Source organism: Cuculus canorus, chromosome 11 (assembly GCF_017976375.1).
Source record: "Cuculus canorus isolate bCucCan1 chromosome 11, bCucCan1.pri, whole genome shotgun sequence".
Lineage (NCBI taxonomy): Eukaryota > Metazoa > Chordata > Aves > Cuculiformes > Cuculidae > Cuculus > Cuculus canorus.
Genome location: NC_071411.1, coordinates 4,003,474 through 4,017,674, shown reverse-complemented (window position 1 = coordinate 4,017,674; position 14,201 = coordinate 4,003,474). Strand labels below are relative to the sequence as shown.

General features: G+C 42.0%; 1 protein-coding gene across 2 annotated transcripts in view; it reads left to right on the top strand.

Annotated features, from left to right (window-relative positions):
- The first annotated feature begins 7,080 nt into the window (after window positions 1-7,080).
- Window positions 7,081-14,201, top strand: part of DCP1A (decapping mRNA 1A) — a 30,049-nt gene continuing 22,928 nt past the window's right edge. For both annotated transcript variants that reach the window (XM_054076871.1, XM_054076870.1), the window contains exons 1-3: window positions 7,081-7,247; window positions 8,998-9,038; window positions 9,903-10,030. In XM_054076871.1, coding sequence (XP_053932846.1) covers window positions 7,113-7,247; window positions 8,998-9,038; window positions 9,903-10,030 — 304 coding nt within the window. In that variant the 5' untranslated portion in view covers window positions 7,081-7,112. The remainder of the gene's footprint in view (window positions 7,248-8,997; window positions 9,039-9,902; window positions 10,031-14,201) is intronic.

Below are 14,201 nucleotides of genomic sequence, written 5' to 3'. Positions count from 1 at the left end.
TCAATTTTCCCTTTGTTTTGACCCAGTAACATAATAATTTCTTTTGGTTTCTCTCACAAGGCATGCACTCTTACTCTTTTGCCATTTTCCTCCTCAGTTTATCTACATTTCCTATTTAGTGCATCACTCAAACAGGACATCAGGAATTGCCAAATTTATCACGGGATTAATTACTAAAAAATTCAAGGAAAGTATATTAGTTGGACACCCAGTGCTATTTCATCCTGATGACAATCAACAAGTGTTGTAACAAGTTTTGTAGCCAGGGGAAGAAGGATATAAGGAAACAGATTTGGTGCCCAACAAATACTGCAGGACATACAGATTTAAAAAATCTCAGGTAAAAAGGAAAAATTTTGCTGCCCAATAAGACTGTAGCGTGTAACAATTTACAAGACTTTCCTCTAAAGGTGGAAAAAGATTTTTCATAGCTATAAATATATATCTGTCACTATGTATATGCAATAAGGTACCTGTAGATGCAGTGCTAGGGCAGAAAGAGCATACTGCAAGCTGAAAGACCTCTGAAAAGCTTATGATTCACTTGTCTCCTAATGAATAGAATAACTGCCAGGAAAGGTAATTTTTCTTTATGTAAATAAATACAGTAAAAACTGCTCTTGAGTAGCACACACCGCATCTCTGGGCTAAGCCTCAAAAGGTGAGATTTTTACAAATCTTATTTACAAAGTGATTGGCCATAGTCTTTAAGTGTAGCAGTTCTCAGTTATCTTTTATCAGCTTAGAGCATCACCACGGGAAGGACTATTTGTACAGCAAGGCAGAGTAAGGAAACCGCATATCAGGCACTGTCAGCCTCACCAACAGCACAGATCAAATGTGTGTTCACAGCAGAGCAAAGAACACAACTGAAGTAAACACTAATAAATAATAAGCAAATACAAATGCTCAAGTAATGCCTCCTGTGAACTAAGATTATTTTTTCAAATGAATTGGTAATCCTTGCAAAATTCTAATATCTCTCTCCCTTATTGTTTTAACCACTTCAAAATAACAGAGACATTTGCATCTCTCATAAAAAAAGACAAGGCTAGACATTCGCAGGCTTGCTCAGAGAATTAAAATGCAAAATAAAAGTTCATTAAATTATTGATTAAGGAAGTTATGATCACGACAATTTGCCCTAGCTAGGACTAAGCCCAAATAAACAGTCTGTAAAATTACAGCCATTATCACAGAAATTTAAGGTATAGATAACAATGCAATTACGAGTCTATAACCCAAGAATTGCCTGCAATTGCAATTCAAGGAAAAACATCTGTCAGCAAAACAATAAAAAGTGTCATTTGCTAAATACCTCATGAATCCAGAAACTTCTGACAACCATTTCAAGTGAAAAACAGCAAAGACAGAATATGAGCTCTATGAGTCACTCAGATTTGCTGGACTCCACTGGAACCTAATTCAGCTTTTAGTAATAACAGCAAATGCAGTGACTGGGAATGCTGACTGCACTCCTCCATCATCTTAACAGCAGCAATGTATTCTTTCCTGGTGATAATCACAGAATCACCAGGTTGGAAAAGACCTCCAGCATCATCGAGTCCAACCATTCCTCTGTGCCACTAAACCATGGCCCTGAGCACCTCTTCTGTCTTTTAAACACCTCCAGGGATGAGGACTCCACCCCCTCCCTGGGCAGCCTCTTCCAATGCCCAATGACCCTTGCTGTGAAAATTTTTTTCTGATATCCAGCCTGACCCTCCCCTGGCACAGCTTGAGGCCATTCCCCCTTGTCCTGTCCTCTGTCACTTGGGAGAAGAGCCCAGCACCCTCCTCGCTACAACCTCCTTTCAGGTAGCTGTAGAGAGCAATAAGGTCTCCCCTCAGCCTCCTCTTCTCCAGGCTAAACAACCCCAGCTCTCTCGGCCGCTCCTCGTAAGACTTGTTCTCCAACCTCTTCACCAGCTTCGTTGCTCTTCTCTGGACACGCTCCAGAGCCTCAACATCCTTCTTGGAGTGAGGAGCCAAGAACTGAACACAGGATTCAAGGTTTGGTCTCACCAGTGCTGAGTACAGAGGGAGAATCCCCTCCCTGGCCCTGCTGGTCACACCGTTTCTGATCCAAGCCAAGATGCCATTGGCCTTCTTGGCCCCCTGGGCACACTGCTGGCTCATGTTCAGCTGCTGTCAATCAACACCCCCAGGTCCTTCTCCTCTGTGCAGCTCTCCAGCCACTCTTCCCCCAGTCTGTAGCACTGCACAGGGTTGTTGTGCCCCAGGTGCAGGACCCGGCATTTGGCCTCGTTAAACCTCACGCCATTGGTCTCAGCCCAGCGGTCCAGCCTGTTCAGATCCCCTTGCAGAGCCTCCCTACCCTCCAGCAGATCCACACTTCCACCCGGCTTAGTGTCATCTGCAAACTTACTTAGGGTGCCTTGGATTCCCTCATCCAGGTCATTGACAAAGATATTGATCGGGGCCGGACACAGCACTGAGCCCTGAGGAACTCCACTTGTGACCGGCCTCCAGCTGGAGTTAACTCCATTGACCACCACTCTCTGGGCCATCCAACCAGTTTTCCACCCAGGAGAGTGTGAGCCTGTCGGTTAACAAGGGAAAAACAAAAGGACTGCAGATTGAAGAAGACTTTTTCTGTACGAAGCCTAAGGGGAGTGACAGCAGCCCAAATAAACTGTGGGAATACATAAACTGTGTGAAAAAACTGAGGCCAGAAAATGAGTCTGTATAATGGAACCGCAAAGAGCTGAGCAGGCATTACTGGAGAGACCCAGCCACGCTGCCACAACTGAAGGCGTAAAAGAGGGTCTTTAGTATTTCACCCACCTTAATATTAACATGTACCAAGTAGATAATAGTACTTAGGGTAAGAAATCATCGTATTCTGCCCTATGAAACCTCAGCTGAATAACTGAAATATAGAACATAATGTTCTCCTCACTTGTTGAAACACAAATGGAATCTGTCCCACTCACAGAGAAAACATCAAAAGGGCATTACGTACATCAGCCCACTGCTGCCTGGTTCAGCGCGAGAACCGGGAACAGAGAGTGATAGATGAACATTTCCCCAGCAGGAACTGCTGCATAGCTTCAAGGGAGGACAAAGAGATTTGCAATATACAATAATCACAGAACAAGCCTGCATGGATACAACTAACATTTCAGTTTACGCTGAGGTCCCAGCTTGAGTCTAAGTATACTATACACTTTGGTACACTTCAAGGTTGAGGAAGCAGATGGCAAGCCATATGACTCATTTCTGATATCAAATATTTTATTTCAAGGCAACAACAGTGAAGAGGGGCAGGGAGAACAAATTCACTAAAATGCAGATCTGGAACTAGCAGATGAAGGAGGAAAACAAACCATAACCAGAAATGATGGCTTCTCTTTTTTTTTTTTTTATCAGTGCTCCTTATGTTTCACTTTTAATTCAAGATAAAGCCAAGGAGTTTTCACACTTGAGAAGATCTCACACAGCAGAAGGCTGCCCCTTGCCAGTAAGTTTTTACTTTGAAAGATACCTTTGCTTTACAGTAATTTTGCAGAAAGGGGCAGTTCGATGCAGATGTTTAAGAAGCCATTTAAAACTAGCTCTTAAAAAAGCTTTTGTCACTTTCTTTGTTTCAGTTGAGCCCTTACAATGCTGATAATCTCTTTATAAAAGACTCTTTAGAAACTTTGACTTCCTCACTCTATCTTTGCCTAATATAGAGTTTTACTCAATAATAACTAGATATTTCACATCAAGGTATTTTTGACATCATAAGTGTCATTGTTTGCCCTTGATGCAGTTTGATGCACTTCACTTACAGAACCAGTGAAAACCCAAATGTTGTGGATTAGATTGGGCTTTCCTGTGGTAAAATCGTTAGAAGGAAATGGAAGATTTAAGGAGCTCTAAGACATTCTGCATTACTTTTATTATTGTTTTAGTGATGCTTAGGTCTTGGGATTTGGAGGTGAGTTACTGCAATGAAGTACTGAGGAGTTTTGTGACCAGACTACATTTTTTCCTAAGAAACACCTTTTTACTTTATACTAGAACTGTTTGGCATCAAAACAGGTAAATCACACTGTTCTCTCCAAAGTTTCACTCTCATAATTTAAAAAATATATATTAAACTGGAACTTGATATTTCCATTGCTTGTCGGAAAGACTTTTTATGGAACCACACAACTGCTGGATCCTTGCTTATAGCTTGTGCATTAAATGACTTCCATGGTAGGAGAGGATTATACTGTAGGAAAATCAGAAGTGCGTCCACCTGCAATGGAGAAGAACATGACGTGTGGTAATGAGCTTAGCAGTAGTTCTTTGCATTCTCAGAAGGGTAAGAAGCTTGACATAAACATGGTTATGTTTAGAAATTTATAATCCTGGTTTTTTCCTGTCACACTGTACAAATGCTTCAAAAACAGTTCAATCTCAGTGATCTTATCTTGGAATTCATTCATGCCATGGTTCTAATGAGTATTTTGTACTTTCCTGCTCCTAAAATCCACTAACAAATGAAAAAAATCGCAGGAACAAATCTCAAAGCACTGCATGTTACCTTGTTCTTGTTCCAGCAAACTTAAATATGCACAACATAGGATGCTTGATGTGTTTCCTATACCTGAAAAAAATTAAAGTATTTAATTCTAAAATTCTTTTTTAAAAAAAAAAACAAAAACTCCCTATCCTTCTGCAGACTGTGAAATACTCAGATACCGGATAATGACGAACACATGAGACAGCATCATACCCAAAGTATCGGATGATAATGCCTCCAGCCTGTGACTCAGCTCATCACACTGCATATGCCAACCTGCAGTAAACTCAGAAGCCTTTGTATGACTAGTGATAGTAAAGAAATAATAGCAATAAAAAGAATGACCTCTTACAGTGTAAACAATGCATAGATCTTTAGCTTAATCTTTTCCATTGAAATGAAGACGTTATTTCTCTTCATGATGTGTCCAGATGTGGACAGGCAGCTCAGGAGAAGTTGACTGAAAATCTCACAGAATATGCTCGAAAGGAGTAAGCACAGGGAGCAGAGTTGAGAGTTGATGGGATCCCTTCTTCAACAAAGGACTCGGAGTGCTTTCCTCACAGCATTGTGTAAGCTGAACTGGAGCAATATGTTGGAGAGAAACCTCCTGGATGGAGCTACAGCAGAGAGGAGGTGGCCAGGAAGGAGCACAGCTCACTGCTTGGCAGGACATGGCAATGGCCACTGTCTTTGAATGCTTGGCAGCACGGGAGGTGCCAGGTCCAGCAGAGGAGCTTTGCCAAACCTTGCAGGTGTTGGAGGCATAGCCACCACAGCTCCCCACCACCCACTCTGCCAATGCCCACACCATTAGGGGACACCCCACAGCCTGCAGAACACACCACAACCCAGGGGGACACCCCACAGCCTGGAGGACACTCCAGATCTCAGGGGGACATTCCACAGCCTGCGGAACACTCCACAGCTCAGGGTGTCACTGAAATCAGGGAAAGAAACTCCTCAACACCAACGTGATCTCATGAAGCAGGCATTCTTTTTCATTTTTGGTACCGGTTACACAAGGGGATTGTTCCACCTACGGGGTATGCCAATGGTTATGAGTAGTGGTTTTTTATATACTGAATTTATACATATGTATTACATTTCTTCTAAAAATCATGCATATTAATCACATTTCACAATACTAATTATAACAGGTATCCTCCCTCTCACGCATGCTCCCCACAGCCCTTTACGGAGTCTGAAGTCTGCAAAGCAGCCCCCTACCCTATTTCATTGGCATTTGGCCTCCTTTGAAGTCTCCATATAAGGTTTGAAATAAGGGTTATCTTGACCTCCCATCTTTTTTGGCTCCTTAAGTACTGGCCAGGTGCCAGCATTTTGCAGTCTTCATGCTTTCCCATTGTTCTATTCCCAAAATATCACAAAAGGAGAGGACTTAACTGTTCACTAACCCCCATGATTATATTAGATATTAGTATGGACACTGCGTTTTATGTAGCAGATCAAATTGGTTTGCTCAGGGGTGTAACAGGGAGACACTCCACAGCCTGGCTGCCCGGAGGCACTGGTACAAGAAGGAGTTACTGTTACAAAAAGTAGAATATTTTTGATTTAAGACAAAGTCAAGTTTCATCTGAGTAACTGTATTTTTTGAAAGTTAGTGTCCCTCTGATAGCATACTTTTATTTCAAACAGTGTTTTTCCAGACACTCTTTAGATAGAGACGAGAACATGTTATATTCAGTGTGACCTGTGCTGAACAGATATGTCTTCTATAATCTCCTCTGTTTGCAGCCTTTCCCGTGTGCTTAGCGATATGATTTAGTAGTGGACATGTACAGTTGGGCTTGATGATCTCAAAGGTCTTTTCCAATGTAAGGATTCTATGACTATGAAATGCAGGGTCAGACAGAGAGCTGGAAGTTAGCTTGAACACCTTGTGCTCAGTGTGATCTGTGCTGCACAGAGGGGGTTTTTCACTCATCCCCTCTCTTTGCAGTCTCTCCCCATCTCAAATGTGAGGTCAAGCAGCGTTAAAGCCAGCTGCAAATTAGCAAGAGATTTCACTGTTGCGAAGTTCATAATAACATTAAAATGAGTCCTTGGAAAGGAAGAGAATATGCATAAGATTTCTTTGGAAATGTATCCACACGCATGTAAGTGGGAAATGCATTGTGTCCCAGCTCCTGTCCCGCCGCACACGATGGATGGAGATGTCTCCCTGGCGTTGCCCAGGCCTGGCAAAGGCTGCTCGCTTTCTAAAACTCCGAAACGACTCTTAGAGAGTTTTATTTGCTGGCAATTTCACTCCTAACACCCGAACCCCACGATGCTGGTTTTCTGCTATGGACCCGAGTCTCCCGACCCCGCACGGCCGGCAGGGACTAGGGGTGCCCGGGGCCGCGCCACAGCCCGCCCTGAGCTCGGGCACCGGCAACGTGGCTCCCTTCCCCGCGAAGGGCGGCCGCAGGGCGGGGCGGAACAGCAGGTGCAGGGTTCAGCGTTCCGGGGGGACGCGGGTTAGCGGGAGCACTACTGGCGGCTCGGCGTTCCGGGAGGGCCGTTTTGGCGGTGGCACCGCGCGGGTGGTTCCGCCCCGCGCCGGCGGGGGCTGCCGGGAGCCAAGATGGAGTCGGCGAGCAGAGCGGGGCAGGAGATTAGCCTGGCGGCCCTCAAGCAGCACGACCCCTACATCACCAGCATCGCCGACGTGACCGGCCAGGTAGCGCTCTACAGCTTCAGCCCCAAGGCCAACGAGTGGGTAAGTCCGGGGGAGCGGGGATCCGGGCCCCTCGCCCCGCACCTCCCGGGCCCGGCTGCCGCGGGAGCCGGGGAGCGAGGCCGAGCCCGGGGGCGGCTGAAGCGGGGGACCTGGGCTGCGGGGGGACCTGGGGGACGGCTGAGGCGGGGGGTGGGCGCAGGGGCGACTGCGGGCTCCGGGTTCCCCTCGCTGTCGGCGCCCGTGGCGGTGACACCGAAAATGCAGGCAAATAAAACTCTTTAAGAGTCGTTTTGGAGTTTTGGAAAGCGAGCAGCCTTTATTAGGCGTGGGCAACGTGAGGGAGCGATCTCCATCGATCGTGTGTAGCGGCGCAAGAGCTGGGACAGGATGGATTTCCCACTTACGTGCATGTAGATAAATTCTAGAAATTTTATGTATATTCTATTCCTTTCTAAGGACTTATTTTAACATTATTATGAACGCCACAACAGTGAAATCTCTTGCTAATTTGCAGCTGGCTCCAGCTCTGCCTGACCTTGCATTTGAGATGGGGAGAGACTGCAAACAGAGGTGATTAGAGAAAAACACATCTCTGTTCATAGACTCATAGAATAGTTTGGGTTGGAAGGGACTTTAAAGCCCATCCAGTTCCAACCCTCCTGCCATGCGCAGAGTCACCTCCCACCAGCCCAGACTGCCCAAGGCCCATCCAACCTGGCCTGGAACACCTCCAGGGATGGGGCAGCCACGACTTCCCTGGGCAACCTGGGACAGGGCCTCACCACCCTCATAGTGAAGAAATTTCTCCTTGTGACTAGTCTAAATCTGCCCCTCTCCAGTTTATCCCCGTTCCCCCTCGTCCTATCCCCACAAGCCTTTGTAAACAGTCCCTCTCCATCTTTCTTGTAGCCCCTTCAGGTACTGGAAGTTCGCTATAAGGTCTCCTCAGAGCCTTCTCTTCTCCAGGCTGAACAACCCCAACTCTCTCAGCCTGTCCTTGTATTGGAGGTGCCGCAGTCCTCCCATCATCCCTGTAGATGATCACCTTTTTTTTTTTTGATCATCTTTTGTTCAGCACCAGACACGAGACTTCACACAAGACATTATCATCTCCAAAGAACAAGTATTGTCTGGAAAAACACTGTTTGAAAGAAAACACATGGTTTCCCTGATTTGGGAAGAGTGAGAGTTGGTAAATGTTAGTATTCATCTTTGCATTAAACACAGGTTTTGCTTGACTCACAGTTTTATCACAAAACTATGAAAAGGGAACTATATGGAGTTCACGTCATTGTATGTGGGACTGGAGCTGCATGCAACTTTCTGTCCTGGCAGGTTGCAAGCACGTGGGAAAAGACTCTTTCAAAATCAAAGTGTGAATCTGAGCCATGGTCCCTAGCGATATTGTTTTGGTTTTGGCCAGATATTTAAATAACAGCTGTGGCAAACAGCCTGGTCTGATCATTGCAGACCAATGGGCTGTCTGTGTGTACAGTAAGGAGTTTTGAGGAAGGTATTCAGCTCTGACTGGTCAGGCGCGGCATAGGAAAGTTCTGGAATACTGTGTGTCACATCATCATGTTGACAACATGAACAAAATCTCAATTTCCGAAGCTTTGCAAGAAAAAAAGATCTTCTAAAAATAAGAGACTGTATTTTTAGTTCTATGATGTCAAACGTAATGGAAAGATATGGATATTGTAAAACTGTAACTAAAACGCTATAGAAAAGCTCCATAACTGTGTGAACAAGCATATCCCTTAAATGCAATACCTTTTTTTTTTTTTAGGAGAAAACTGACATAGAAGGGACTTTATTTGTGTACAAAAGGTAAGAACTTTTTTTTTCCTTCCTTAAAGCAAACCTCAGGCAGCTTCCTGTGTAGCTTTCACACTGGATTTACTGCATCCAGTAAATTCAGAATTACTTTTCTAGCTGTAACATCTGTATATTCATTTGAAAAGAGCAAACTCTGTGCATAGGAGAATAACTGTCAAAAGCACTTGAAAGTACTGCTGAAAAATCATAAACTTGATGAACATTGGATATGTATCCACATAAAACCCTAATCTGTCAAGCTTGTTTTGTTAATCCAATAGCATTTGTTAATTTATTGAGTTTGTTAAATGCTGAGTCTTCCTTTGTCTCCTAAAATCCATAAAGTTGATTATAAAAAACATCCAGATGACAAATTAAATAATCTGTCACAACTTAATTTCTGCCATTTCCTGACAGTTTTGTAAACGGACAAAGTTACCTAAAAGCTGGAGATCTGAGAGTGCGCAGTTTTAGGGGCAATTTGATTTCCTTATCGCATTCACGAAAGAAATTTCCAATTACAAAGGGCAAGGAGTAGAACCAGCAAGTAAAACCAATCGTGGGTTTAAGTTTCAAATTATAGACAAATCAAAAAGTTGACAATGATATGAAATGTAAGAAATGCAAATAACGTAAGAAATCTTCAATGTAAGACACATAATGCAGACTTAACCCATCTTGAAACAGGCTGTCATAGACTAGATAATTATGTTATTTTACCCCAGCACTGTGAAGGGATGCAAGTAACTGGTTCCTCTCTGCTTTGCTCTTCCTCCAACCTTGGAAATGCTTGGTGCAAGAAAGCCAAAAAAACTAAAAACTGTATACGTTGATTCAGCGTATTAATCCTTGTCTTTATTTTAATTGAAACAATAGGTCAGCTTCTCCTTATCATGGTTTTACAATAGTGAATCGACTGAACATGCACAATCTTGTTGAACCAGTAAATAAAGATCTGGAATTTCAGCTCCATGAACCGTTTCTTCTCTACAGAAATGCTAGCTGTGAGTATAACTTTCTTTAATCCATATAAACTTCATGTTCTGTTTTACAACCTAGACCACTTCTGACTACTGTGGTGTCTGTTTCAAGTATAAGGGAAAAATCTTCTTACTCCAAGGAATTCAAAGTATAAATTACATAACCTTTAAAGAGAGGAGGAGGAAGTGTACATGAAATGCACATTAGGTCAAGTTGATAAGTGAAAGGCACCCCACAGAGCAGAGAGTCCTCCTGTTATAAAGGTGGCCTCCTTTTTTCTGAGCAAAGTTGTCTTGTCCAAGTTCTTTTCATGTGGAAAGGTATCCACTTCTCATCAGCTGCCTGCTGGCGTGAAGAACTTAAGTGTTTTGGCAATTAATTCAAAGAGGGGTTCTAAGCCAGCGGTTAATGTAATGTGTCTCTCTAAGGGCCTAATGCAAAGTTTTTCTGGGATCCTTTAATGACTGAAAGAGAGTGGACGGCTAGGTTGTGCAAGGAAAAACTGCCTCTTATACAGAGTGTTGGCAACAGTCCTGTTTCTTGTCGTGTGGGGTTTTTTTTGTCCTGCTTGAGGAAATCTACTGTCGTTGTTAGAAACTCCTAAGAGTAAGTTGTCCTGCTAAGACTGCTGAATGATTGAACTGGTGATTCCGTTTTCTTAGCTTACGGGTGAGGAATGGTTCAGGCTACCTGATAAAAAGCTAAAATCATGTTTATTGTTGCTTGTCAGGGACAGACATCTTTCGTGCCTATATGTTTAGGTTATAACAGGATCAATGACAAATCATGGTTTACACTTCCCCAAGGCACGGCAGAAATAGTAGAAGGTGATCAAAGCAAAATTACGCCACCACATATTTGGAGAAGGCTCCATGTCAGCCATCTTTATAACTGAACATGATACTAGTGTTTTATGAACTTCACATTTTCTCTTTGTTCTGGGATTCTGTTTTGACTTAAGGAGATAATATGGGTAAAGTCTGTTATGTAGACCAGATCAGACCGCTGGCATTTCTGTCTTAAGTGGCAGGAGAGCTGTTCTGAGTATATCAAGTGACGCACTCCAGCCTATGCAGAGCTGCTGACAGGTTATATGAGAAACTTTGCAAGCAGTATAAAAACATTATTTTTACTTGACTGGAGGCTATAAGAATGATTTGTCTGTCATGCTAGATGATAATATTTTTGCTGGGTTTTACCATTCTTTTATGGTTCGTTTTGTTCAAATACTTAGTTTTAATATACAATTGAATTTGTAGTTTACTGAATTACTTTTCTTAAGATGTAGACGTGATATCCTTATCCAATTGCACAGGGGCTATTTCATTATCTTAGAACAAGACTAGGTACCACTTTTATTCTCACAGGAAAGGAGTCCTGACTTGGCTGTTATAGTTGTTTGCAGGGTGAAGGAGTCTTTCTTGGGTGTTCTAGAAGGAGAATAGATCAAGTAATGGAGTAAATTGATGGAGTGAGTGATGGAGTCTGCTTTTTGTTGTGTTCACTGAGTGAAATGGAAGATGTTTAGGTCACTTTGCTATTTGTTAATCTGGTTAGAAGTCAGACATGTAGAGGCTTTTTTTCCCCCCACAGGAAATAACACTTTTTTAATATTTTACCAGTCAATGGGGAAATCTTTCCCGACTCCAGATTCTATTTTCTCAAAATCATTCTGGCTTTATAGTATGGTTCACGCCCCAAAAGATACTTAAATCCAAAATTTTGAGAAAGGCTATGTCTGCTTTAAAAGTTGTATGTAATGCTGCCCAAAAACCTACACCCTTTGTAAATGAGGCATTGGATCCCAAAGCAAAAGTGCCAGGTGGTGTGACTAAGAACCTGTGAGACGTTATACCAGTTACAGTGGTAAACAGAGAAAAAAGTGGTTTATTTTCATTGTTGGAGAGAATTAAAGAAAGCAAATATCTCCAAATGTGAATGAATTGAGAAATTAAGTCAATTTCTTTTGATTTTGGTTATGTAACATTTTTAATTTGCTATTTCTCTTAAAAGGTGGGATTTTTTAGATTATACTTTTTACTTAATATGGTATTTATTATTGCTTAATCTGGAGTATGTGTTGCTGGTTGCATTTGGTCCTTGTCTAACTGGACACATGCACATTCTTCAGAGTTTTTGGAGTATGTGTTCATGAAGCATCGAATCCCACTGACCTATTTTTTTTTTTAACAAACCTAAGCTTGTTTCCTCTTGTCTGTATTTTGTGAAAAGTATGTTAAAGTCTGTTTAAAAAAAAAAAAATAAAAACAACCTATCATTCTGCCAGTGACAATAATAACAGTCTAAATGAAAGTTCAGTTTGGAGCTGATGGTTGATACTTTGCTTAATAATAGAAGGAAATGAGTCAGTGGTCGACTTACCTCTTAAAGTCTGCAAGAAGTATTCTTCTAAGTCTTTCTCATTCATAACTTTCCCTCTGTATCGGTGATGTTGGTCTTGATTAAAAGGCTTTTTAATCCAAGTTAGTTCACTTGGGAGGTCGGGCAGGTTGATTTCCATGCTGCTGAAAAGACAGGTGCTAAGCATAAAACTTGGGTATTAAACCAAATAGTCCTTATTTGTTGTGGGGTTTTTTTGTTTTGTTGTTTGGTTTTTTTCTTGCTTGCTTCTTATTCCTGTCCGAGGGTAAGAGTTAGTAAAATGAAAATAATGGATTTGGAGAAATTTATGCATTTAAGTGGAAAGCTCAGTTGAAGTGCTGTCTTCAGGGTTTGTTGTAGTACTATTAATTAAAAAAGAACAGCAAAGGCAAAATCAGTTGCATTTTTTAATAGCTTCTACAATTCTTTGAAGGAGTTCCTGACTGATTTTGTAACAGGGCATCTTCACTGGTAAGGAAAGTCTTTCCTTATCACCTTTGTTCCTGGCTGGCCATGCATTAAGTGGAATGTATCTCTGTGATTGCCGAAACCGAATGGCTTTCCAGCAAGCGCATTAACCCAGTGGTTTAGGCTGAGATAAGAAAGGAGCCTGTTCTTGATACCTTTATAGCAGAAGCAGGCAATGCAAGCTAGAGGAGGAACCATTGAAAGCTTCTAAGAAGTTCTAAAAATATTTTGTTTGACCTGAAAGATGGCCCTCTCACTGGAGAGGGGGTTCCGCTCTGATTCACTATTGCGAAGTAGTGATCCCTCTTGTTTCGTGCTGTACTTTGTCAGGTGACAGTTTGTTAAAGTGTTCCTGATCTTGGACGCTGTTTGCCACCTGCAGAATTACTCCAGTGCAACTGCTTGGGGGATTGTGTTGTGACATGTTTGTGAAGTGGCCTTGGATATTCAGAGCAGTATGAAAGAGACTTTTTTATTCATTCTAATGATTTATAAATCTCTGGGGCAGGTTAACATTTAAATTGAGGAAAATATAAACACTGAGTGTTCATACTTCTGAGGCAGGGGAGCTGAACTGATAGTACAGATGGGTCCTGCTTTGAAAAGTGAAAGGTAAACATTCCAGCCAATTGGACCATATCTAAGCTAAAGCTCAAGTTACTTGTTCATAATCTGCTTTACATCTTTATGATTCAGTTAATGTTTTGCAGTGACTCCCTGTGATTACTTGCCCGTAGTACAAAGTGGAAATAAGCCTAATGCTCTGTACAGCAAACTGAGACTGGGATCTACTTCTGGCCTTGTGTAGGGCTGCTTCTGGCAGGGTTGAGTGTGACTTTTATCATTTGTCCCATTAAGATAGCATTATAGGTTCCTTATCTTCAATTCTTCAGCAAGTATGCTTTTGAAGCAGCTTTCTGCTTTTGGCGGTTTGCCTGATAATGGAGTCAGGGGGTAAAAAAGAGCTTTTATTCAATGTTAAAATATGCTACAAGACTAAAGAAGTAGTTCAAAGTGGAAACGTATTCAAGTTTCTATGTAGTAGAATATCCAGTTGTATTAAACTGCAATATTAGTATTTCAGAAGCATTGGCCACATGTATGAAATGCTTTTTTTGTTGGTTTGTCTTTTGAAGAAAGTTCCTCAATTTGTGGTGTATTTATTTGTTTATGACTTGAAAAGGTTTTTTTGTCTATTACTTAAGCTGCAAGGTCTGAAAAAACGAACACCCAAATGAATATACTTGTTATTTTATTAAATTATTTTTTTTTAGAAGAAGCAAGATAGAACTTCAGTTTGTCTTAGGATGTTGTTATAGAAACAAGGCATGCGCATGACTTCTT